General features: G+C 41.1%; 1 protein-coding gene across 5 annotated transcripts in view; it reads left to right on the plus strand.

The window, feature by feature from the left end:
- The window catches only part of DOCK10 (dedicator of cytokinesis 10), a 227,806-nt gene that overhangs the window by 77,832 nt on the left and 122,027 nt on the right, over nt 1–27,947 (plus strand). For 4 of the 5 annotated variants that reach the window (XM_037139231.2, XM_053666155.1, XM_053666189.1 and 1 more), the window contains exon 2: nt 25,787–25,906. In XM_037139231.2, the coding sequence (XP_036995126.2) occupies nt 25,787–25,906 (120 nt within the window). Of the gene's footprint in view, nt 1–9,122; nt 9,372–25,786; nt 25,907–27,947 lie in introns of those variants that run through there. The other variant, XM_053666257.1, reaches the window with a different exon arrangement.

Below are 27,947 nucleotides of genomic sequence, written 5' to 3' on the forward strand. Positions count from 1 at the left end.
CTCTCTGCATTTGCTTCCGTTCTCACAAACCAGATTAAATAGACACGGGCCTTTTCAGAGCTGTCCAGTGCTTGTTGCCTGTTGTTTTGGTCCGTCTTGTCCACTGGGGAGGTGCAGAACAGATAGCAAGAGGTTAATTTGTCCTTTATTTGGGGACCTGGAGCTGCCACACATCACAAGGTCAAGAATTTCCTACAGTGTGCACAGCCATATAAAGAAAACCCAACACTTAATTCTCTGCAAAACACAAAGAAGCTCTTATCTGAGAAGCCAAGACCCTTCCATTGTGTTCCCATTTCTACAATGTAAGGAATTAAACACCTAAATCAAATATATAACCTTTGTCTCCTCCATCACCTTAAAAGATGGGACTACATTATGATGTCATCAAACAAATGGTTTGGGGGGCAGACTACACAGAGGTCACCTAGTCTAACAGTCACATCTGCTGGCCAGCAGTTCTCAGTCTGATTGTTGGTTGCACTGCACTCAGCATGTGGCATTTCCGTGAACATTTGTTCCCTCACCAAAGTGGCTTAGGTAAGAAAGCTCTGTTGCCCTTCCCTTGTAAAGACACATCTTTCTGCAGGAAAAAATGCCACCACAACAATAAAACTGCCCTGGCAGGGTGGCTCAGTCGGGTGGAGCGTTGGCTCATAGAGTTCTGAGCTCAATCTCCAGTCAGGGCATGTGCCTGGGTTGTGGGTTCGATCCCCAGTCGGAGCCCATAGATAGTCCTCTCTTGTATCAATGTCTGTCTCTCTCTCTCTCTTCCCCTCTCTCTCTCTCACTTGCTTCTTCTCTCGGGTAAGGATTAAAAAATAAATAAAGTCTATGTAATGGCAATGTTATATAAAGTACTAATTTTTCCTTCAGAGCTTTACAGATATGAAAGACCTTAAAACTTATGTATAATGTGGTTTTCAGGGTAATTGTTAAACATTGAGTAACATTCACATTGAAAGCAAGGTAATTCATAATTGGAATGAATACAGGAGGGCAATTTTAAGTGCTTCCTTTATTTTAAAAGAAGTAACTCTCACTGTAGTTAACTTTGCCAGCAATGGGACGCTGGCGTGGGATCCAAGCCAGCCAGCAGAGAGACTGCGTGTGTCCCTAGGGGGAAATGACTACTGGGCAATCGTCCGTCATTATTAAAGGTAATAGCATTGATTCAGAGTCCCTCAGCTCCCACCCTCTGGGAAGCTATATTTGTGTGATTTCACCTGACCATTTGTGGGCTTATCTGCTTAACCCAGAATGCCTCTCAGCCTTCTTTAAAAGACAGAGCAGTGACTTTTACCCTTCCGCATCACAGGGCATACATAAGCTAATTATTAAAATTCTGCGACACACCAAAACACATTGTTTGCTGTACACACACACACACACACACACACAGTAGATGGAGTTTTGATTCATTCACACCGGACAGCTATTATTGTGTTGGCTGTTGTCATTTTTTTATCTGACAATCTAAGGGAAAAGAGGTCAGTACCCCTAACTAAATAGTCAGGTACTGCATGTTTTAAAAATTCTTGCCACACACTGGTTGAAAATCATTGAGACAGGGGAATAACAAATAGTCTGATGCAAAGGGTATTGCTTCCATGTTATTTTTACTGAGAAAAGAACACTATATTCTAGGTGAGAAATTGGCTCTGCAACCTCTTGAAAAGCACTAACAAACCAGGCAGTATTCATTGGTGTCCGTAGGAAACATAAGCTTAGAATGTCGCCCGAGCTTGTCCATGGAGAGCTGGGCACTTCGACACAGGGGTTGGGGGCGTTCATTGAAACTCCCTCCGAGAGGTCTGCACTCTCTCATCAGCAAGCCTGAGCTGTCCAGTCCGACCTTTGTGGCAGAGGAGGTAGTGAGGCCCAGGGCTGCTGCCTTGAAGGGCACCCCTGCCGGGGCCAGGTTCAGAAGAGACCACAGTGAAGGAGGAAGTGGCCACTTGGGCTTCACTTCCTTCAAATGAGGTGACAGTGAGCACTGAGCCCGGGGACCTGCCTGGGTTTCCCTGTGAGAGAGGAAGGCGGGGCAACACACAAACCCACTGGCAAAGAGGAACTTACTGCACATGGGGGAGGAAAAAATGGAAAAAAGGAGTTGCCTAGACATCTTCTAACAATGAAGAAGTAGCCACAGTAAGTGCTGAAAAGGTCAACAGGTAAAACAAACTGGAGTAAAGAGAAGATGGAATGAAGAGGTTGTAAAGAAGGCGGTGGGAAGGAGCAGGAAGTGCCCCACCCATGGCTCCAATAGGCTTTGCGGATTCAGGTGTGATGTCATGTGTAGCTGTGGAAGTCTTAACCACTGATCTTCAGTTACTTTGCATCCCTAACGATGCTTTTAGGGTAATTTTTATCCAGTAAATTTACATGCATTATCAACAAAATGCAGGTTTCTGCCCTCTGGTTTCTTAGATTCAGGAAGAATGTCATTTGCCCATGTGGCAGCCTATTCAAACATTACACAAGCATATTTAAAATGTTAAAGATGATCTTCTCATGACTCAAGTTAGCTTATTTCCTTGGTTTTCTGTGTTCCTGTATTTGATTACTTCTCGACCATTCTTCATCTTCCACATTTTTCTCTTTGGTTCGGCTGTCCCTCCCCACAACCACTGTTCTCTTTCTTGCCTTTATTTCATCACTCTTTTTCTCCAGGTTGCTATCTGTCAGACACATTTCTATTCTTTCTTACTCATTTCTCACCCCTACTGAAACCCGCATCCCACCTCCATCCTTGGAGAAATGGCCCTCAGAAGCCAAGTTTGTTTTCCCCTGCATCATCTTCTTGGCGAGTTCTTGATGTTAACATTGTTTTTAAGAAACAAGCACCGAAGCCAAGCCGTAGTGCAGAATAAGACTGTGAGGGAGACAGCTTTCTAAGGATGCCTCCCACCCAGAGACTCTCTGGTGGTTTAATCCAACGCTAATTCTAGTACAGCTTCAGAAGGACTTTGCAGATATGATGGATTAAGGTTACTTTTCAGCAGGCCTGAAGATATAGAAATTATTCTCAATTATCCAGGTAAAGCCAGTCGAATCACATGAGGCCTTAACAGCTGAGACTTTCCTCTGGCCAGACTTAAAGAGAGGCAGGAGACAGGTTTAGGAGAGACAAGGCAGAAAGAACAGTGAGAGAGATTTTGAGTGTGAGAGGGATTCGGCCTGCTGTCTCTGGCTTAGAAAAAAACCATGAGCCACAGAATGCAGGTGACCCCTGGACACTGACAATGACCCCTGGCTGACAGACAGCAGCGAGGCAGGGGTCTCAGTCCAACAAGTACAAGAGATTGAACTCTGTCTGTCAACAACACACTTGGATTTCAGCCTCTGAGGCTGCAAGCAGACAGTTGGCTGAGGGGAGTCATACCCAGATTTCTGACCCACGAAGACTGTGAGATGATAAATGGGTGTTGCTCTCAGACCCTAAGTGTATAGTAACCTGTTACAGCAGCAATAAAAAAGTCATACAGACTGCCAGAACCTTTTCTCAAGTTCAGGACATCTTTGCACCCTAATTCCTGTCTCCTTTAAAAACTGGTTAAAATTTCACATTTTTAACTAACTTCCAAATAGCCAGACTCTTAGCTCTTGAAAATTGAAAATTGCAAACTTACTTTCTCTGTCTGGACACCATGGGGACAAACTTTGCATATATTTGCATTTATGTGTGAATATGCATGTGTGTGTATGTATATGCATATAAAGGTGTGTCAATAGCTGCCTATGTAGACCTGGCAAATACCAATCATATTCAGTGAATAATAGTTTACATATATGTACATATAGGAATCTTAGCCATATGTATATGTATTTTTCCTCAGTGCCAGGGACTAACATGTATTATTTCACAACAACCTCGGAGGCCGTATAGTAATTGCTTCATAGTGTACATGTGAAACAGGCACACAGAGGTCAAGTAACTTGCTGGAAGTCATTTAATAGATAGCTGAAGAGGATTCAAGTACAGATCTGTCTGGATGCAAGACTACAAGGTCATTCATTTTCATCTTGCTTATCTCTCATGCTGAACTTTTTTTGGACACTCTCGGGTACAGCCATCTCTGCCCAGATGCCACGTGCCAACGCCCGTAAACTCCTCTCCCCAGTGTAACTGGATGCCACAGCCCTGCCAGTTTTCCCCTTTACGTCTATGCCTTCTCAGTTGCATGAATCCGCTCCCGTCTATGATACGTAAAAGAACGTCAAGACTGTGTTCAGGGAGACTTGCCTTGGGGTACAGAACACACAATACAATATACAGATGATGTATTATACAACCATACACATGAAACCTATATAATTTTATTAACCAATGTCACCCCAATAAATTCATAGAAGAAGTTCTTTTTAAGGATTTCCAAAAAGACTGTGTTTTCATTTTGGTGATACTCTTGTTCTCTAGAAATTCCATTTATTTTTAGACTTTCAGTTTTAACTGTTTTGATAATTTTTCAGCTTTGTGTCTCCAGGCCTGATTCTTTCCTGAGTTTCAGGCGCACGTATAACAAGGGCACTAGACATGCCCGTTTGTCTGCCTTTCTGACCCGATATCCACTATGTCTAAATCCGCACTCGTAGGAAAAGAAGTCCTCTCTTCTTACCACCCTGTGTCTCTCGGTCATGTTGTTTGTCACCTAGACAGCCACACTTAGAAACCTGCTGGCTTCTGTGACCCTCTCTTCAGGTTAAGAGCATGAGCTATGACCCTGGATTGCTCAGGTTTAGATCCTAGGTGTGCTACTTACTTGCTTCGGGACTTTTGGCCAATTGTGTAACTTACCAGGACCCAAGTAATTTCCTCTGCAAAACTGGGGTAGTGTTCACAGTAATAATACTAATACTAACTCATGGCGTTGTTGGCATGTCTTAAATAAGGTACTATAAACATTTAAACCAGCACCCAGCACCTGGTACCTGCTCAGTAAATTTCAGCTATCATTTTCCATTGAATTGCCAGCCCTTCATGTAAAATCTCCCTGAAATCTATGGTTATGCTTCTTTTGCCAAGTTTTCTGTCCTCCACTGCTCTGTGTTGATACCTGAATTAATGCAGACTGTCTCTGGATCATATTATCCCAAATTTAGCTCGTAGATGACTACCAAATGAATCTTCTGAAGGCACTCTTTTCATTGTAATTCAAAAATCCTTCGGTGATGTCTCATGGCATTCAGGAGGCAATGAAAACTTTTATTATCTTGGCATTCAGTCATCCATGAACTGGCTCCTGGCTTCTATTTTTCTAATTGTTTCTACTTCTTCTCTCTTACTCAACCTTCATCTCTAGACAGGCTGGGCTCCCAACTTTTCCTTCAACGTGCTGTTTTGGTCTGCCTCTTAGCTTTCGTAACAATGAACTGTTATACTTAATATGCACCAGGCAGTGTGCTGAAATTTTCCAGAGTATCATTTTATTTATCTTCACAATAACTCTGTAAGATAGTTACCCTGCTAGCCCTAGCTTGCAGATGAAAAAACTGAAGGTTGGAGAGAGTGAGTGATTGGCTGAAAGACCCAAAGTCAGGAAGCAGTGGATCTGAGATTCAAATCCAAACTGCAGATTTTAACCGTTCTCTCTTATGCTTTGTCTTTGCTACATTCCCCTTCCCTAGAGTGTCCTTTACTCTTCTCTCATCTACTTCCCTCCCATCTAGTTTTCAAAACCTTCCTTGGATTCTAACTTTACTTTGAAGTGTTCCCAGACCCCTTCAAACTTTAGTGAACTCCTCTGTATCTTGAAACTAAGAGGGGTGTTATGTATTTCTCAAGAAGCTCAGCAACATCTGAGTATAGTACTTAGATTCTGACTGTTGGTATCAGATTTCTACTGAACTTCACAGTGATTTCTAATGGTTGAGCAATTAAACTGATTTCTCTCTAATATCCACTCTTGTCCAATGTCCTAGTTAGGTTTGTTTGGTTGTTTGTTTGTTTGTTTGTTTGTTTGTTTGTTTGTTTTGATTGTCAACTTAAGCAGAAAGAGAATTTGTTGGAAGGGTAAGGGGTTATCACAGAATGCTGGACAAATAGACTTAGTCTGATATCGCATAAGGCAGAAGGCTGTAGAGGCTCCCCAACAGTGCCGTTCCAAGGAACATCACTTCACGCTACTGGGTTTCCCCCTCCTTTGCAGCCACCCCAAATTATGTCTGTCTGGCATTCCCATATGTTGCCTGGCAGTGCCTCCTTTTGCCACCGTTTTAGGGAGACTTGATTAACAGCTAAGAACAGAAAGAAATGAGTCATTCTCATATTACAGAAGTCGGGGAGTAGGAGGGACTCCAGGACCAAGAAACGTGGCACCTAAAGAGGAATAGAGGAGAGACAAGATGCAAATATTGGAATAAGAGGAAGTCATTTCAGAGTTGCTCAAGATTCTTAAATTCCTTGGTATAAGATAGTATTTCTTTAAAAAACTTTGAGTTTTCTAAAACTCTGGGTTAGGGATTCACAGCACCTTGGGTAAGAGGGCCCAAGATGAACTTCAGAGATTTGCGACCGTTGACCATACGTGGACATTTTCTGATGCACACACTTTTCTGGTGAGTCCATAGTTTTCATTAGATTATCCCGGTCCACAGCCCCAAAGGGTTATAAAATACTACTTTCAGCAATTAAAATAGAAACACAATCTTACCCCCAGGAAATTAGGTGAATGGGGAAGACTTTCATGATACTGTATAACGAAAACAATTAAATCTGAAAATTAGGCATGTACAATAATACACCTGCTCATCTAAGAGATGCCAAAGAGCTATTCAGAGGGTGAGCTCTGCTTAGGGCTAAAGACATACAACAGGATTTCTAAATATTCAGTGACCGTGGTTCAAAAGGGCTTCTGCTCTGTGGAATCCTTGGTTGCCTACTTAAGCCAATGACAAATTAACAGTACGGTTTACCTCCCCAGTTGTTATTTTTATAGTGCCTTGCAACTTTCCTCATAGTTTTAGAAAGAAGCCTCCTCGATCTCCATGGTTGGTCAGGGAATAACCAATGTCTCTTCTCACTTGTCTTGCACAAATCACTGCATGTCAACATGGAAGTGTATGAGCAGCACATATCAGGTGTATGTATGTGCTCAGTTGAATGTAGTTATTGGGGAAAAGGGAATGGCCTGTGTCAGTAAAAAGTAATTGAGCTAAAGGCCATGGCTCTTGACACTAGCTGGTTAAGGAAGAGCTCCCCCAAGAATCCCGGCCTGTGGTACAGAATTAGACCTGTGTTTTCACATGTGGCTTCTGGGAGGAAAATAAGAACCTCGTTCCATTTTCTAAGGGCTGAAAATAAAGCAAGAGAGGGTCATCAGAAGTGTTTAGGGGATGAGGCCACAGTTTTAAACTGATGGTAGAGGGTGCTTTGTGAGGAAGAAACATTTGAGTAAGACCAGTAGGAAATTAGCGACAAGCCTCAGAATCTGTGAGACCATTCACTTATGGGTTAAGTTTGCATCATCTGTGGCCACCAACCTGTACCTCCACCATTAACTGTGCTGAGCACTAGAAAGAAAAGACAAGGCCTTGGAACAAAAGCGTCAGCACAAACCACAGTATGTTTACTCATTGTCCTATCCTCTTGGTGGTCTCCCTCTTTCCATGCATAACCTGAATCCTCCTTCCAGCCAGGACAGGGACAACATTTATGAGCTAGGTAGCAGCCTTGTTATTTTTCTTTCTTAAAGTGCAAAACTCCCAGAACATTGAGAACCTTTTGCACAGAAATTCTCCTCCCAGTTAAGCTTCTTGCTTCTCTCCACCATGCATGTCATACAGTGCTCTGGGCAAAGATGCCCTCAACTGGCCTTCCATGTTGCCAGAGCGGGTACAATTCATAGGATGCTTTCATCAAGACTTGCCTCTTTGGAGAGTTGGTGGGATTTTCATGAACCTCGGTAGTCATGGAGATCAGTCCTCAGTGGAAATATTCCTTCAACCATCTTTATAACCCACATTGTGCTTCATGGACGAGGAATGGTTCCTGTGGCTCTTAGTCATCCTGGTGGGCACCACTATTGAGTAGACCCATCTGCCGATGAAGAAACTAAATCTTAAAGAAACTAAATATCTGTCTTACACAGCAGCAGTTTCTAGGACCAATCTTTTAATGTTGAATCAATTATCTCTTAGTCCTATGCCCTCTAAATATTTCATATCTTATGCACCAGTAGGAAAAAACTGACTACACTCCCATAGCTGATGTTTGTTATTAAATTATATAGTTATGGTCGATAACTAATATGTCAAAGCACAATATACATAGGGGACGAGGTTCATTGTTGAGCACAATAAATATCAGCCCCTTGTTAATTTTTCAGTACACTTAACCTGAGAGCCTTCTGGATGCCAGACACTGTTCTAATTACTAATGACACGTGAATGAAGCAGAAAAAACTCCCACTCTCGCAGAGCACAGCATCTAGTAGAAGACAGACCATAATTTAAATAAGTAAGTAAAATGCAGAGCAGTGTTGCCTGCTAGTGAGCACTTTGGAGAAAAATAAAGTGGGAAGGAACATTCAGGTGGGTGTGAGGGAAGACTTGCGCTTTTACACAGCCCCAGAGAAAATGAGCAAAGACCTAAAGGTCAGGGAACTGAGTCTCTGACTATTTGTGACCAAGTCGTATGATGGTGTCCATTTCAATTTCTTTTATTTAGATAACGAATATAAACAGAATTCCAATATTTCCTTCTTGTGCCCTAAGTGATTGTCTTGGGCAGCTCTCTAGGAATACCACTAATTTTTCCTACATTTTCATGAGAATGAAAGAGACTGATTGAAACTTGTTTAAATAGACTTCTGGGACCTCAGGGATATTATTAGAGTTTAGCTTTGGGACCTCACCAAACTGATAAAGTTTGATGTCTGTTTTGGTGGCAGGCACAGAACCTTGCCATAAATTAGCCTTTTGATTCAAACTTGATTTGATTCCATGGCTGACTTTACATCATCTGGTTTGTTTTGCTATGAGCAATTCTTTTAGGCGTCCAAAGTCATTTTGTTTTTTGTCTCGCTTTGAATCGGACGATTAGGAGGAACTCACACACACCAAACCCTATCCGAACCCCTGGTGACTTACAGGAAGCAGTAACTGGTCGGTTTTCTTTTCCTTTCTGGTTGTGTGAGTGTAGCATGAGCATTTCCCTTTTTGCCAGAGGAGAAAGAATCGTTAGGCCCGGTGAAGCTTCGGAAGGAAGAGGTCTGACAAAACTGATATTTTCAAATACTTTGCGAATCAAATGACAGCAATACACAATGAGTTTCCGAGGAAAGGTTTTCAAACGGGAGCCCAGTGAATTTTGGAAGAAGAGACGAACAGTGAGAAGAGTAAATCGAGAAGAAATCCACAGACTTAGTTCTGTAGGTATCTCAATTTCATTGTTTGCTTTCCAGCTTTGTTTCAAAATTTAAAAAAATAATAATAGGATTAGCTCTGGGGTTGTATCCTAACGTAGGCTCTGGGTAAAGTTCTAGACACACAGAATTTTCTATTTGGATCATAAATATCCTCTTTTACTTACTCCATTATTTTAAATATGTTGATAGAGAATTTAAGTAGCTAAGACATTAGTAGACTATAGTAGACTATCTAGAATACTGGAATTACTACCACTGTTATTTTAGAACATTGATAAAGAATGCAAACTGTTCACATATGACTAGAATACTGTCTTCTTAAGAGAAAGGTGTACAATTGCCTCAATTAAGAGCCCAATCAACAACTTGTACATAGTTGTGTTTTTAAAAAACATTACTGTTGTTTCTTATCACATACCACTCATTATTTGTTTTATAATTCTTAGAATAACTGAAAAGATGAAAGAAATATAAATAAGTATTGAATGAGCCAAAGAAGAGAGTAAAAAGTGATGTTTGAAAGTGGTTTATCTACTGTTAAAAATGTTTCTGTCTTCTTATTGTTTGTAAGTAAAATGAGAGCTCTGGAAATGTGCACTCATTACAGAGTTCTAGATTTCTATTAGATCTAGTGGCAGCTGAATATAAGCACCTATCTCGAGAGCCCTACAGCAAACCACAGGCAATGTGGAAGGCTCGTCTTACATGAAAAATGGCTGCAACGGCATTACTGGGTAGCTCTTTTTACAGAAACATCCATTCTACAGGGTGTTCAAGTTTTGCTTGCTTGCTTCAGGGTAGGGATTCTTAGCTTCAGAACTACTGTTATTTGGGGGCTGAGATTTTTGTCATTGTGCCAGGCTATCTATGCATTACATGATGTTTAGTAACATCTCAGGCCTCTACCCCCTAGATGCTGGTGGCAGACTCTCTCCAATGTGATAAAAGTGTCTCTAATATTGCCAAGTGTCCCCTGGGAGGGGAAGGTGATGTCCCCAGTTGAGAGAACCACTAAGGGTGAATGTTTTTTTTTTTTGCTGTTGTTCATGAAAACATTGAGAAACAGGGCAGCCTTTTAAAAATTGTGGATAGGATAATGAGTCTTTAGGAATAGTCATTTAATGAATATGGATAATCAAATTAATGAATAGTCAACCCTTGATAGGCCGAGATAACCAGAATAGCCATCTATGTAGTGGTAATGTGATGCAGGAGAATTTACCAGACATCTGGCTCATAAGATCAGCGCCGTGTTGTTGTTTGGTCAGGTCTTGCTCATCTCAAAAAAAAGGCAAGTGAGCCCTTGACACTGATCGATGGGCACACCTGGGTCTTGCCATGCAGCATTTCATAGCTGGGATATTCAGAGTCCTGGACCTAACCTCTTGGTCTCCATTCACCCCAAAATGAAAACCCAGTTGTGTCCTCTTTTCTGGCTCCATAAGAGCCCCACCAGTTGTTTATCACCAGCCTGTTAAAGAGGATAAGGGTTTGAAAAACTTCTTTGTTTTGAGATTATTTGAACCTTCAGACCAGCCCAAGAGACATAATTTCCTTGCTGCTTTTCTCCCAGTAGAATCTGGAAGTTCTGTGGCTGGTGTCACCGTGAGATTGACGTCTTCTCATGTTCGCTGAAAGAGACAATGCTGACAGGAGAAACAGGTCTATCTCACAACAGACATACGTAGGATTGGCAACAGGACAGTCTCTGGTGTCTCCCTGTATAACGAAGCTAATCAGGCTATGAATTATCTTAATTGAATTTGAAGGTATTGCTACTGAGCACTATGGGAAAAGCAGCCAGTAAGGACGGAGTGTTTTTTCCACAGCATTCAGTAGCAATGCATTCCCATTTAATTAAGATCATTTACACAGTGATTAGCTTTCTTCTTCAGAAGGCACCGGGGACTTTCCTGCTACTGTTGCCTGCTTACGGTTGTTGTAAGATAGGCCTATCTGCTTTCACAGGTTGCCTCTTCTGGGGACTAGGGGGTTGCTCAATCCTATCATAAGTATTATCCTGAGATGTGGTTTCACCCTGAAAAAAAAAAAGAAAATCCAAGATAATGAAATGCATAATTAGAGACCTAGGGGATCAGCTATCTCACTCTCTCACCAACAGTATGTGAACTTGGGCATATTTCTTACATTAGTCTGAGCCTCAGTTTCCTCTTCTGTAAAATGTTCATAACAGTACCCGCCCTGACATAAGATTACTCACTGTTGTTCAAGTTGATCTTGTGCGTTCTAAACATGATTTTGACGCAGTGAAAGTTATGAATTATCAGTGTTACGTAGCATTCACCTAATCAAGTAAAATATTTATGTTTCCATGACAAAGGAAGAGGGATGTAACTGTAGTGACGTTGTTTTTTCTGTGACAGCTACAAATGAAGTCAACGGGAAGTGACACTTCCTTCTGGGGACCCTGTCTTGGAGACAGAGCTACGTGGTAGACACAGTTCTGACTTACACCAGGCTGAGTGCTCAGGGGTCTGGACTGCTCTGTGTTCACGGGGTTGCCTTGGAGAGGCCGCGTGGGTTTCCTCCTCCACCCGAAGCCAGAGGGCCTTCCACAGCCCGGCCACCTGAGCTTTCAAAAAACTAAACCAACACCCCTAGACTGGCTTCAGAGGTGACTTGATAAGTGATAAGGAAAAAGCAATTCAAGGGACAGAATGACCAACAAGTGCAGATGAGTCTTTAAAGTTAGTTCAGAGAATACAACAGTGAATTCTTTTGAATTTTTTAATATATTCCTATATTGTAGGGAAAGGAGAAATAATGATTCCTGGAGATAATTATTATTAATGAATCGTTTTTATAATGATCATATGGGTTTCAGACTTCACAAATCGTTCTTTGCAGTAAGGCCCATACAGACATGCTCTAGTTTCTTGGCCACCTAGAACGTTTAGCCAGATGCCCGTGGCCTCCTGAAAGGTGTACCCCCCAAACTTCACACCCTCATGACCCAGACTGAGAAGCTGATCTCTCTGTTTCCTCCAGGTGCTGTTTGAAGCTGTTCATTTAACTCTGTTGTAAATTCTAATCGTTTTAGAAGTTTCCTTTATGAATCCAAGTTCTACGTGTATTTTCTAAGAAATGCCTTTATATACTTTAATTCACTCGTCAAGGTGCAAGGAAAATGAAACGTGTTAGATCAAGTAGAACAACTTCCCTTAATTTTTGCAATGTGTGTGGTGTTCTGTCGTGGAAGGGTTTCTTTATAACTGTCTTTTTTTAACCGACATCATTCAGTACGATCTCTAGTGCATAGGAAGTCAATAAAGAAGATAGTTTCCTCTCTAAGTTGCAGGTCTTAATTTGTAAAGATTAAGTACAAATTAAGACCTAAATTATTAAGCTGAATTATTATTATCAATCATCCATACAATTATAAAAATGAACAATTTATTTAAATAAATGTGAGTTGATATTTTTCAGTTCTTACTGGTTGATAGTCTTAAATCTGCTGGGTTCCAAAATATTTGGAAAACTTCGGATATGCATGAAGGTGTTTGCTGTCTCCTTTAGCAACAGCTTATTAGCACTTTTATAGAAATTTAATAACTATAGACAGGATCTAATCTGAATATCTTTAACATACCTCCCACACATATCATTCTCTAATACGCATTGTGTTGTTATCTTTCAAGTCTATTTTTTATCTCTTATTCTTCTGTGTTAATGTGAGCAACCTCCTTGGGCCCGCCCCCCTTCTGTCATCTGGGCTTTCTTACTGTCACTGTTCGTTTTATGCAAACATTCTCAGTTACCTATTTAGACTATTTTATAATGAGCCAGGTAGGTAATTAATTATACCTACCAGGAAGGGATAGCCCAGGAAGGGGTCCCAGGAGGATGCCTGCAGGCAAACAACAAAATGAGACTGAATCAAGTTTGAAACACAGTGGGAAATGTGGATGAAAGCTACAAATGGATGGGCTGGAGGGAGCAAAGTAACAGGAGCAACGGGACATATTCAATTCAGCCTATGGAAATGGAGAAGTGTAGATCGAAATTTGATCTGGCCTAGGAATGGAGGCCCCATAGGAGGGCTCTGGGTGTGGCCAAAGCAAGAGGGAGGAGCCAGCTCGGGTGACAGGTTGCTGCCCAGAGGAAGCTCTCCAAATGGAGTCAGGAGAGGTTCCTGCAACTTAACCAAGAATGAACTCACTTTCCTCAGTTCCAACTGCTCAGAGAGGGAGAAGAGGAAAGCCAGGAGAGAAGCAGGTGGAAAATAATCGCCGCACCAGGTCAAATTAACTCCCTGACAGTGCCCTTGACCTGTCTGAGCAGGGGGTAGGTAGTCCACTTGCCAGAGCAGGGGAACACGAGAGAGGGCAGGAAGTAACACCGTGATCCCAACTGCTCTTTTTATTTTCCAGCTGGTGGCGGTGGTACAAAACCTTCCGAATGCAGAGGTTCCCTCAATTAATGGCAATTTCCATTGTGTTTTTTTTTTGACACAGACATTATCTGACATTCACTATTTCATTCCTTAGTACACCTGTTCATTTGCTTCTCTGGATCCTCTATACCGTCTTATAAAAAGTTCTGTCCTCTGTCCTTAGCTCTTCCTTCCCTGAGGTGACCAGGGACGTCCTACCAGCCCCTAGACTTTTCATGTGTTTCCCTGCAGAACTGACAAAGGGAGAAGGAACAGTCCTCAAAACTACAGGTCTGTTTCAGAATCTTCCCAGCAGGAAACAAAGACGTTTTCATGTTGTCTATTCCCGAAAGGCCATGACCTTTGCTGGTGGAGTGGAGTGGGGTGGAGTGGAACAAAGGCTTCCTGCTAAGCCTGGTTGAAATGTGGGGTCTTCCGTCAACTTTCTCAGCAAGTTCTCAGAACCCAAGTCTCTGCATCTGTAACACAAAGCAATGATGATCTCTTCTTGACTTGATGTGATGTTCAAGGAGGGAAAGTAATAAATACTTATTGTGGTCCGTGCCATTTGCTCCGGATAGCAGTAGCAGAAAAATAGTAACTATTATTAGCATGTGTGGGGCAACTTACAAAAATGGTAGTTTTCATTGTTACTATCAGTAAATTATCTTAGTAACTATGCTATTTCTATAATTGAACAATCTTAAAAGATGAGTTCGTTTCAATGTAACAAAAACATCAAATGTGACCCTTAGAATGAAAATGGCAGAACAAAAAGAAGGGATCTGGGGCCCACAATGACTGAGAGATGCCCCGTTTGTCGTGTACTCTAGGTGTCTACCAACACTTCCAACCCGACCTCGCACCTCCTGGGACAGAAAGTTATAGTGTGTGGAATGTCAGCATGAAATACAAATGTGGAAATACTCTTGTTTTTTGGCCTCCAGTTATTCTGGTGCCATAGGAAAGGGATGAACTAGGCTTAGTGGAAAATGAGAGATGATGTATGTTTTATAGAATGAGATGACATAGGAATTCATTAGCAGCACATGAGTTTACTGAATCTAAACTCCTGAATTTGAAGGATACTGGTGCCCTTTACAAAGATATCCAGTCCTCGTTGCCTGTTGTTTTAACCCCTCTCGTCCACTGGTGAGGTGCAGAATGGATAGTAAGAGGTTAATCTGCACTCTGATCAGAAACCCGGCGCTACCCCACATCACAAGGTCATTTTCCTGCAGTGTGCACAGCTATATAACGAAGTCCTTGGCTATGAGAGGTTTTCATTTAAGACCATTCGAACCCAAATAAAGACCAGATGAGGAGGTAATAGTTCCTTACAATAGGTGCTGTTCCTTGTACTATATCTTCTTAGATTTCTTTAGTTGCAAGCAGAGGAAACCCACTCAGGTAAATAAGCACAGTCCAAAGAAGCAAGTAGAAGGAGGAATAGAGAGACAGGTTGGGAAAGACTAGGGATGGATGTAGAGCATCTCAGAGCAATGGGAAACCGGGGGTGCTGTTGGCGTTTGGAAGTGAGGACAGTTATGTGGGATTTCGGCCATCTCTCCACTCAAGAACCAGAATTCCGGAGGGAAGCGTTAAATGGGCCTCATGGGGGTCACATGCCCTTGCCCCAGAAAAGCAGGATCCTTTTCATTGTTAGACCCACAAAGACTACTCCATAGGGACATGGAGAGAGAGGGGACAGTTATGTCACCAGAAGGAAATTCAAATGTTAGCACTAGAAAACAAACAAATAAGTAAATAACAGGATAGGTGTTACACAGACCAAAAACCAGCATACGTCCACCACACGTATTCAGGTTCAAGTAGCCAAAAGGAAGAAAGGAATGAGCTTTCATTAGGGGATGATTTATTGAAAACATAGGTATATGTTCTTGATAGAACTATTTACATTTATGTGTGTGACTTGTATGTTTTTGTGTACATACACACACACACACTCCCCTCACACTTGACCTGTTAGTGAAAGTCTATTTGTGTGGCTGTTGATACTAAAATAGTATCAGAGTTTAAGACGGTAGCAGCTTTCATCACAGACTTCATACAAATTAGTCTGAAATTCCCAGCAGTTTGCTCCAAGGCATTAATTTCCCTGGTGTCGGGCAAACTTGTAATTGGGCTGTGATATATTTTTAATGATATTTATTATCTTTCAAGTGTTTCTAGAAAACTAAATGAGACATGTAATTTAATTTGATTTAGATCTTTTTTGGGTATTTTCTGCTTCTTTCAGTATTGAATGGAAAAGCAGTCATTTCTATTTATTTTTATTTCCATTTGTTAAACAATAACATATGAATATCTACACACTCCTAAGAGATACACATCGTCAAATCGATTTAAAAAAATAAGACTCTGAAGGTCTGAATTTAATTTGAAAGTACGCCTTGTTTTATAGATCTTATAAAACATATCAGTATCTTTGGTTTTCCTGATGGAATTAAGGGTTAACAAAATAACATATGCTGACTTTTCCATCTATCATGTTTATGTTGAGTATAATGATTAATATTTTTGTATTTGCAAAGGACTTTATAATTTAGCAAATTTAACCAGGTCCATTTCACTGAAATGGACTAAGACATTTAAAGAGTTACTACTGGTTGATTTCTTCTGAGATCCATGTCCTTTTTTGTTACCAAGGAAACCGTTTCCAAACTCAGCTTAATCTGAGCTTGCCCAGCTGTACCGTGCCTAACTTGGATGCGGCTAGTGTTTTTCCACTCCCATGGAACTGTGGTTCAAAACAGAGAGAAGGTTACAGGGTCAGCAGAAGATAGCTCATTCTTTACTTAATCATTTCCTTTTCGGTAAGAAAAGCTAGTCTTGTGTTCTGAAGCTCCATCATTTGAGAAATTGTCCAGTGGAACTCCCTTTGATGAAAGGCTGAATTAAATCTGTCGCACGACCGCAGGCTGACAGCTGTGACTGTGGATCCAGCTGCACGGTCTCTCTCCAATTTTCTCATTTGTTTTAAACACAAATTGTGTGCAAGTTGGTTCCATTCCAGTTGCATTAAGGCCAAGGGGCCTGGATCAAATTAAGGTCTAAAGGATCCATGTGTCATTTAGATATTTTATTCTTCTAAGAAAAGGAATCGTTTTTCTTGAAAGTGCAGAAATTAGTTAACATCTGTGTTGTTTCTGATTAGTGTTGAAGACCTTGAGGTTGGGATTCTTTTCAGGGTCTCTCTGAAGACCCCCAGACCCTCATTCTCAACTGTGTGCCAAGATGGGAAGAAGATGTTTAAAAAATTGACATGACAGAGCCTACTGCATTGCTCCTGAAGTAAATAAGCATTTTTATGGGTTTGTTTTTCTGGGTCATTAGCCAGGATGCAAAGTTATATAGGATGAAGAAGGCATTCAGGTGCCTCCTGGAGGCATCTGGAGATACATGGAGGAGACACTGCCTAGTTTTACAGGGTAAACTGGGTTATGAATCTTCTCATTGGAATAAAGTTTCAGATCTGGAAATGACTAAGGTGATTAAGGAAATCCAAAGTAGCATCAGAAAATAGACTGCACGTGACAGAAAAAATATATATAAAACTTCTCAAAAGTAAAAAAAAATCTCTTTTCATAATGTGCTTCTTGAAAAGATCAGATTGTCCAAGAAGGAGCGCCATAGCAACCCTAGGTTCAGATTGAAAAACTAGAATAGACTTAATGGTGGGTAACCAGGGCTCCCCAATTACACTTAAAATTTGCAACACAAACATGGGGGCCCAAATATTAATCTTCATTCCTCTCACATCAACCTGTTCCCATGATTAGTCCTTAGTGATCCTGCTAATTCCCCAGTGTTAACACACTTGACCTGCCTGTGAGCATGTAAAAGCTACAGAAACAGATTCTAAGTATCTACAACTTGATTGTTCTCTAAATATTTATATTTGCAAGGCTAACGACTAATACTAAACAAACCCTAAATGTAATCCTTTTTTAATCTGCAAGTATAAATATGTAAAACTATTTTCTAGGTTGTTTCTCAAGGAAAATAAAAGGTAGAAGTTAAAAGTGACTTTCATTTGCTGATAGACAGAATTGGGTAAATTGCCTTCCTTCTTCCTGTGGGGGACCGGGCAGCCCAACTTGACTCAGGAGATACATGGAGGAGACACTGCCCATTTTTTAAATTTCACTGCTTTTCCTTATGTCATTACCTCTCTTGCACCCACGGAGTCATTAATTGTTGAAGTTTGTTTGTTTGTGTTTTAAAAGGAAATTTAGATGGTAACTATAGAATCATGGAGCCCAGTTCTTGGTCCATGAAGAATTTAGTGTAATTAGTTCAGTTGGCTGGTTGATTCGACTTGGTTTTGGTGTACGTTTTGGGGTGAAACATGTGGAGTGATCTTAGTCATTTTCAAATGAAGACAAATCTGCATTTTTCAGCACTGGGTGGTTGATGTAATACCATCACATACCCCACCTACTTGGTTCTAGGACAAGCAGGAAGCTGCCGTTTGACTCATTGGACTCATCTGAGTCAACCTCACTTAGTCCCAATTTAACTGACTTGCCCTAGTTGTGCAGCCGGTAGGATAAAGACCCTGAGCTCCCAAATGCAGATTCTGACTTGCAATCCTTCAGGACAGTGACCAGTGCACAGAGGTATTTCAGAGGTACACAGAGGTGCACAGAGGTAATCCACCTGATTTTTATGGTACCCTACAGAACTCAAGATACTTTAGTAAACACATTGATAATTGTTTGTCCCTTTTCTGCTAATGTTCTTTTCCCCAGTTTCCTTATCAAGTGTTTATGCATCTTCTTTTTAATTACTTGAATATTAGTCCCTGAACTTCTGCACTGTGGTTTTTGAGGTTCCCCTTCTGGTGGACTTTCTAAGGGTAAATATAATCCTAAAGTCAAATGACTCCCCATTGTTTCCATGGAGGCACAGTAATTTGAAAGACCAAGTTCATTTCTTCACCATGATGAAAGCAATCCACGATCTTCATAGAAAGTTTAGGAAGTGTGAAAACTCAGAATAGCAAAATCCTAAATAGCACAGTCTCTTCTGAATATAATAACTGATAGTATTTGGATCTATATCTCTAATCATTTTTCTTTAAAATTTTTAAGCGTGGTACAGTTATTTGGTATGTAATATTCATCTCTACTTTTACTTAACAATAAGACATGAGCAATTTTGCTTGTTATTGCAAACTTCAAAAACTCAGTTTTAATGGTCATGTGTTATATCTTCAAATGGATGTGCCATGATTTTTTAATCATTTCTTATCCTTACTGATTTATTGTTTCCCATCTTTAGCTGACTACATCCTTCAGGCCTTACAACCTCCTACAAATCTAGGATTCTAGATCCAAACTTTAATGTCATAATATGTATAAATCTAGAAAACCAGTGTCAAGGTGAACTTGGCCTTCCTCCTTTCTTAGGTGGTATACCCTTTTGTTATCTCTCCCTTTGTAGCAATGCTTGGCACCTTGATCACAGACCCCAATCTCCTTGGGTTTTCCCACAAAAGCCACTCCTATGCAGAACGTTGTGGGTCAACTAACTGCAATGAAGGATTGAAGAGTTACAAGGAGGAATCATCACATGCACTATACAATCATTTACTGATTTGTTTCAACCCCTCTCCTATTCTCAATGTCCTGCCCAAAGCGCATTACAGCATTAAGCCTCGCTCCACAATACACAATTCTCTGGAAAATATAAACCACACTTTTTGAGCACCAGCTCTGGTGTCTTTACTTTTTGGACATAACATCTACCAGCCTGCCTGCTTTTCTCATCTCTCTTGGATTAAGGTGAATATATTTTCCCCATCTTGTTATGGAGATATCTTTGTATAAATCTTGGGTAATATGTGTGATTGTTTTGAAAATAGAGGCCCAGAAAGTGAATTTCTGAATGAAGTGACATAAACTTATTACTCAACAAATGTTTACTGAGTGCCTACTGTTTGCTCCTTGTACACGTTAAATTTATAATGCAAGTGCTTCAAATCCAAGACTCGTGAAACTGTAAAACTTAGTGCTTACGTGATGAGCACCATGGATGCAGCACAGTGCTCAGAGCAAAACAGATGTTACTTCACACTAGAATCACATGCATTCTAGAGTGTGCATGACAGTCCTGGCCCTATCTCAGCACAGAAAACCTATCATCACACTCTCCCTTTCACACTGGACTTTCCTAAAGCAAGGTTGCGTACTCTGGGTCATTTCTTAGCTATATCCTATTTCTATTCTGGAGGTAAGTCTAGGTTGATAATTCAGTCATTTCCTTTTTCAGTGTGACATATTTCAAATGCTTAGCTCTTCAGTGTCATTTCTTCACCCATTTGATTTTTAATTGCAAGTTTGAAAATAATTCAGATATTCAGGTAAAACACTACATTCTTGAAACTAGTGTCTTTAGCTAAGGCGCAGACAATCTGCTTGCTGCAAACCAATTAAATGGCTCTTGGCAGTCCTGGCTATTACCAAGGTGGCAGGTTGACCAACTCTAGGACTCGGACATTTTGTTGGCATTCCATGAGAAGCTGTGGAATAAGTAGACGGGAAGGGAGCATTTGTTTTGTGACAGGACCCATTCTTCTACTGTGAAGTTAAATTGGGGGAGAGCTGTGGATTTGGGAAAGTGGAGCAAACAAGTCCCTTAATACTACGGGAGAAGAATAGGGCATGTTACCCTGCGGTGCAGCACCAACCCTGCTGCATAATAACAGGTACTGGCGGGTGCCTTTCCCAGGCCGGGAGTGGTTTTAGAATAGCTAATGAAATTCATTACTCATTGGAGAGAAAAAGAGTGAGAGTAAAAAGTAATACAAAAATCCAGTCCAACTCAGAGCAATCTTGGCACATGCCTCATCTCAGTTGGTGCATTTCCAAAAAGAAGGAGGCACATTAAATTCAGGAGGGACAAACTCAACCGTTGTAAAGCTGTAGATCAATGCTGCTCAGCTCCCAGTTGCACTCAATGTCTCTGCAAGCAGCAGTAGTGAGAAATTAACTTATCCCACCTTCCTTGTATACATCTGTCTCTTTGACCAAGGTGCTGAACAGGCAGCTCTCTAGTTCCAGAGAGGTCTATGAGCTCCATAGCCAAGATTCTTCCATCATAACAAATTCATGGCCAACACCACCAAATTGCAGGTTCTAGATAATACAAAATATCGTTATTTTTATTTTTAAACCTCATGTCCACAGTAATTATAAAACATTGAATATCTTGCAAGTTATATATTGATTAACACATGGAAAGATTGAACTTAACTAATGTTTCTCCCCCCAGAAGTTGACTTAATGAATTATATAAAGCAGATCTGCTAGGTTGTGCAGCCCCATGTCAAGTTAACCTCAGCCAACATTTTAAACAGAAAAGGCTCAATAAAGGTCATTAATTGATTGGCTGGTATGTCATAGCTTGAAATGAATAAGCAAAAATCTATCTTCTGACAGTTATTTACATCTGTTGCAAGCTGTGCCTTTTATTGGCCATCTCAAGGAGAGTTTAAAATGTACTTTTTCTATGGTTTTATTGATAACTTGTCCCTTATGATATTTGATTTTCCTTTTTTTAAAATATATTTTATTGATTAGCTATTAATGCTATATATTTTATTGATTTGTTATGCTATTAATGCTATATATTTTATTGATTGTGCTATAAAATGGGATAGTTGTCCCATTTCCTCCCTTATTCCCTTTACCTTGAACCCCACTCCCACCCACATTCTCCCCTTCTTAGTTCATGTCCATGGGTCATACGTATAAGTTCTTTGGCTTCTCCATTTCCCAGACTATTCTTAACCTCCCCCTGTCTATTTTGTACCTACCATTTATGCTTCTTATTCCCTGTATGTTTTCCCCCTTTCTCTTCCCTCCCCTACCCCACCAATAACCCCCCACGCGATCCTCATTTTTGTGATTCTGTTCTTGTTCTAGTTGTTTGCTTATTTGTTTTTTTTGTTGTTGTTGGTTTTTAGGTTTGGTTATTGATAGTTGCGAGTTTGTTGTCATTTTACTGTTCATAGTTTTTGATCTCCTTTTCCTTAGATAAGTCCTGTTAACATTTCGTATAATAAGGGCTTGGTGATGATGAACTCCTTTAACTTGACCTTATCTGGGAAGCACTTTATCTGCCCTTCCATTCTGAGTGATAGCTTTGCTGGCCCTGGCTGGTGTGGCTCAGTGGGTTGAGTGCCAACCTGTGAACCAAAGGGTCTCTGGCTCGATTCCCAGTCAGGGCACATACCTGGGTTGCAAGCCAGGTCCCTAATTGGGGGTGTGTGAGAGGCAACCACACATTGCTGTACCTCTCCCTTTTTCTCCCTCCCTACTCCTCTGTCTAAAAACAAACAAAACATTTAAAAAAATAAATAAATGATAGCTTTGCTGGATAGAGTAATCTTGGATGCAGTTCCTTGCTTTTCATGACTTGGAATATTTCTTTCTTACCCCCTCTTGCCTGTAAAATTTCTTTTAAGAAATCAGCTGATAGTCCTATGGGAACTACTTTGTAGGTAACTATCTCCTTATCTTTAATCTTGGGTATTGTAATTATGATGTGCCTTGATGTGTACTTCCTTGGATCCAACTTCTTTGAGACTCTCTGAGATTCCTGGACTTACTGGAAGTCTATTTCTTTTGCCAGATTCGGGAAGTTCTCTTTTATTATGTTTTCAAATAAGTTTTCAATTTCTTGCTCTTTCTATTCTTCTTCTGGCATCCCTGTGATTCAGATGTTGGAATGTTTGAAGTTGTCCTGGAGGTTCGTAAGTCTCTCCTCATATTTTTGAATTCTTGTTTCTTCATTCTGTTGTGGTTAAATGTTTATTTCTTCCTTCTGCTCCAAATTGTTGATTTGAGTCCTGATTTCCTTCCCGTCACTGTTGATTCCCTGTGCATTTGCCTTTAATTTGCTTTTAATAATTCGCTTTTAATTCACTTCACTCTTTCCTCTATTTTGCAACCATACTCAACCAATTCTGAGAGCATCCTGATTACCAGTGTTTTGAACTTAGGTATTCGCCAGGGAGGGGTAACCCATGTAGCTGCATTTTGGCACTCTACATGGGGACAGAGTCCAAAAGGGAACAATGCCACTTGCTGGGCTCTGGCTTTCAGTCAGTTCCCCCACTACCCACAAGCAAATTGGGCCCATCTGTGCTGATTCCCAGGTGTGTTGTTTTGTGTCTGTTCTAGAACCCCACTGGTCTCTCCAACAAGCTCTCCTGTGAGGCTGAGAGTTTCTCACACCACCGCAACCTCCACAGGTTTTTATAGTCAGAGGTTTTAAGGCTTTATTTCTCCATGTTGGAACCCTGGGTTGCATGGTCTGCTTCGCTCCCCAGTTATTTCTCCCAGTATTAGCCACTCAAATGTGGGACCACCTGCTCTACCAGCTACCAACTCGCGCAGTCCATGAGCTGCCATCTGGCCCACTCAGTCTGTCCTCCAACCATCACCTTGCTGCAAGTCCTCTCCACCCTGGCTGCTGGCCTCCACCCCTCCTACAGGTGTCTGGATAAATGTTTGCTCTTTAACTCCTTGGTTGTCGGCCTTCCATACAGTTTGATTTTCTGGCAGTTGTGGTTGTTTTTTAAAATTTGTTGTTGTCCTTCTTTTGGTTGTGCAAGGAGGTACAGTGTATTTCCTACCTATGCCACCATCTGGGCTGGAAGTCATGAACCCTGATTTTCCTATTGTGCTGTTTCAGATGGTGTTAACTTTGGATGGAAGGTGGGCCCTCTTGAAATGTCTCTTTTGAAGGTCTTCTTGTCTCCAGCTTACTCATTCATGCTGTAGTTTGTAACCGTTGGGAATTGAAATTAAAAAGACAGTGCAAACAAGATTGGAGGAGGCCTCTTAAAACATCTCGATGTCGTTTGCCTTTAAGCCTATCAACTTCAACACACATACTAAGCCACATTCTCACATGGTGGTGGGAAGGGAAGAAGGAGGAGGGAAAATGCTAGTAGCTACACCAGGAACCATTGGCATGTGAGACCAAGAGGCGCCACACCCTTAAGCTGAAAATTCACTGCAAGGGGAAGGGATGTAACCAACCAAATCTGTGGCTGAGATAACTTCCTGATGGTTTTAAATACATTCTGCTTGATATGCTATATTTAGTATACAAAAATTATATTGGGGGGGAAGGGGTTCCAGAATAAGTCATGTGTTTCAGACTTAAAGGCCTTTTGGAGCAATAGGTAAAATAAATGTGTGATTTTGCAGGGTAATGAGTATTGAAAAGGACTATGGAGGTCTGTAGCTGAACTGAAGTGAAATACCATCACTTCAAGACTCACTGAAAGTCAACTAAAAATAAAATGAAATTAATGTTTATGCCAAACCAAACATCTGGAGCCTGCATGGCTCTTGAAGTATCATTTTTTGATCATTGGAATTAATCTTTTTGCCTGGGGAAATGGGAATTGGAACTTAGAATAAGTCTAAATAAAGTATATCAAAAATATGGATTTTAGGAGGATTTCTTTTTAATTTACTCCCATTGTGCGATAGTGTTTCTGTGTCTTCTACTTCAAAATGTTGAAGGTTTTTCAGCTCTTTCACTTAATAGATTATGTTGGACAACTAAATTTCTTCTTTTCTTCAAATATTGCATGGAATTCTGTGTTTTTATTTGCTAAGCCTAGCAATCTTACTTGAAGGGCCCTTCCAGGAAAAATATTCAGTTTACATTATACTCAGTTTATTTAAGCATTTGTAAAATGGGTTTGGTTTCCCTTTGTTTTGTTTTAATGCAGAAGATACATGAAAATCCTTGTTACTGGTCCATTGTGTTACATTTTGCTTTGTTTCATTTTTTTTATACTTGGACAATCATCAGTATAAACATTATTACTCTCAGGAGCCCACTAGAAATTATTGAACTCTGAGTAAAAAATTCTGGAAGTTTCTTTGCACAGGTCTTGCAAAGAAGGCCTTAGAAATGGAAGCTAATTCTGTGCTTTGGAGACTGGAGAGGGGCAAGATTGGTGAGAAACTGTTGATGTCATTGATGTGAAAAAGGAAACAAAACCTTTTTTTTTTTTTTTTCATTTACAAGGTCATTCCAGCATACAAATTTCATGGTGATCACTCCATCTTCCAGGGGCTTTAAATAATCCAAACAACCAATTCTTCTCACTTCAGCTGGCGTAAATGCTTCATCAAAGGGCCAGGGGAACTCAGCTTGTGTCCTTGGTTTTCTGTTCTGTAATGCTGAAGTCCTTTTTCTGGGCTCCGGTGCTAAGAGGAAACATATCAACCCTGTAATGAAACGATCATACCTTCACCCACCGGCATGAATCTTTTTGGTGCTATGGGCAGTTTCTCTGAGGGAAGTGCCTTTCTTCCCAGCTTCAGGGCAGTAATGCCGTGCGATTATCGAACTATCTTTCAGACTCTTCTCTGTTTTCACCACACTGTGTCAGTAATAGTTACATTGTGCAATTATGTTAGAATTACCCAGCGTCTCTCTATCGCGGCAAAGAGGCTCAGGGCCAAGCAATTCATCCTGACACAGGATCCATGCTCCAGTGACAACTAAGGCAGCCTGTGATACTGTGACTGCCAGCAGGGAGCCAGCATTTTAAAATAGACTCAAGTCGACCTCACAGGGAAATATCTAATTCAACAAAAGTGATGATCGTCATCATAATACTGTAGCAAGTAACAGAGGTCTCTCTTCCCACTGACAAAGGTAAAGGCTACATAAACCTGCAGTCTACGGATGTGATAGGGCTGAAGACAGTGAGCTTTCGAGGCTCAGTGGGGATAGCTTGAATGACTTAGAGAGAGGTCAAGTATTTATGGATCTTCTTTTATTATTTTAGATCTCGAAATAATAGTTACGTGGCTTAGCTGTACTTGCCTGGTGGCCCTGTGAGTCTATTGGAAGGGTTGCCTAATGCCAAAGCAAGCTTTGGTGATACAAGAAATGAAACGCAACCAGGCACAGAGAAGATTATATGTGCCAGGAGTTAATATCATTTTCTCTTTTCCTACAGCAAGAAAAACCCAGGCTACTCGAGCCTTTGGATTATGAAACTGTCATCGAAGAACTTGAAAAGACACATCAGGATGATCCCCTCCGAGACCTCCTCTTCTTCCCCAGTGATGACTTTTCAGTAAGTGTACTCTTTTCAAGCATTGAGTTCAGGAGAGCACCACAGGCAATCCTCCCAAAACCGTTTTCTTCCCTTGTAAATTAAGGGCAGTGCAGCCTTTCCTAGGGTTACCCTTCCTCATGGTCAATGCACTAAGAATCCACATCCAGCAATTTCAAGGCCCCAAGCACCTCATAATTGTGGAAGATTGGGGCTCAGTGACATGGTGGCCCCTAGGGATGGGAGTGGCATGGAGTTCTGCCTGGATCCAGCTCGTACTGTGTCCCTGCCAATGAATGGGTTTCTAACCACTGTCCTACCTGGCCTCATGGCTTCACTCAGGCTGGTTCTAACCAAAAGCTTGCAAGCAAGTGTAATGAATCAATGGCAAAGGTGGGACTCTCTTGGCACGAAAGATGTAGTTCTTAAAAATCACCCTGAATTTTGGGTGCCCTTTAATAAGGAAATGATGAGGACTGTGGGCAAAAATACACAATCCAGCACATTGTCGTAGAGGATTCGTGATTTTTAGGATAATACTCCCTGGTACACAGACTGCTCTTGGGGTAGTGAAGAGAATGAATGAAAATGAAATTTGCTTCAGAGGAAAACATAACAAAGTTATGGATGCTGAACACCCACTTGTCCCAATCATTCCATCTGTGGTCATTGTAAACATTCAAAAATGGTTAGTAAATATCCAACTACGAAAACAGAGATCTCAATGGGCAAGCGGTAAATTTTCCTAAAAGAAAGGTACTCTCAGACATCACAAACACGAGCATTTGAAAGCAGAAAAAAAAGGCAGCTAGCTGCAGGGTCACCCTGGGAAATGGCCATTGTCATGGGAACCTCTGCTGAGTTCTGGGCCCTCAGAGCCCACACTTCCCCAAATGGCCCCAAATCTCCATTCCCTCCCTTAACTTGGGGGCAGATCTGCCCTCTGGCATCTAAAGGTTCATTGTTTCCACCTTCCTCCATGAACTGATAAAAGGAAGGTATATGGAAGTTAACTTCCTGTTCCAAGTACAAAGAAGGATGGATGAAAGGAGACAGTTTTGTAGGTAGGAAAGAAACATTCTTCCAATCGTTTTCAGAATTTTAAATTGTCTCCCACATCAGCGTTTGACACACTTGAAGAGAGGCTTATCTCGTGCAGAAATCTCATTTCCGTGGTCGGACCAGGCCACGGGGTCCTGAACTGCAAACACAAAGTTGAACCATGTTTTATTTTTTTTAATTCCACATCCTCATTTTCTCTTAGACAGAAGGCAAACTTAACAAACAGCTTTTTTCTGTCAAACATCAACACACACACAGACACACACAAAAAAAATCTCAAAATTTTGAAGAACCTTTTCTTCTAGCTCTGTTATTCAGAAACGTGTCAAAATCTACTCCAAGCCTCCCTAACTTGAGAAGAGAGTGGAGGCGTGTAGATGGAATGAAACATGCGCACCGAATTTGCCTTCATTTGGGGGCATCTTCCCACGCTCGTTGAAGCTAAGGGAGGCCTGATTATGGTATGGCCTTTGACATCCTTTAATGGTGTACATAGGACACACGATAACGCACTTTTTAAATTTTCCCACTGTGAACATTTTGGTAAATACACTAAATGCTTTTATCCTTTGCCTGCCCACAGGCCTTCTGTGGCCACCTCCAGTACCATCGAAATGAAGGACAAAAGCATTAGCACTGCCCCAGGGCTTCTCCAACATCTGATCCTTGTCCATGCCTCAAGACCGTTCTCTCCCTCGTCCCCACAACCGTCACCCCTAACACCCACAGTCGTCCTCATTCCCAAACGAGGTCGTACATGAATGCAGTTCTGAATGGAACATTCTGTCACCCCTCAGACTGTGTCTCTCCTTGACTCATTCAGCAAATGTACAATACTGCAGATGAGGCAGGCACCTCAGAATGGGGAAAGAGCAATGATTAGACAGAAACTACCCTGTTTTGGTGAAGCTTACCTTTTGATGGGAGAAATCAGGCAAAAAAAAAAGCAAACAAATGAATTAACAAGATAGTTGGGACACAGAGCAGTTCTGTGCAAAAA

Source organism: Artibeus jamaicensis, unplaced genomic scaffold (genome assembly GCF_021234435.1).
Source record: "Artibeus jamaicensis isolate MK-2021 breed Jamaican fruit bat unplaced genomic scaffold, CSHL_Jam_final contig_1015, whole genome shotgun sequence".
In the NCBI taxonomy this organism is placed as follows: Eukaryota; Metazoa; Chordata; class Mammalia; order Chiroptera; family Phyllostomidae; genus Artibeus; species Artibeus jamaicensis.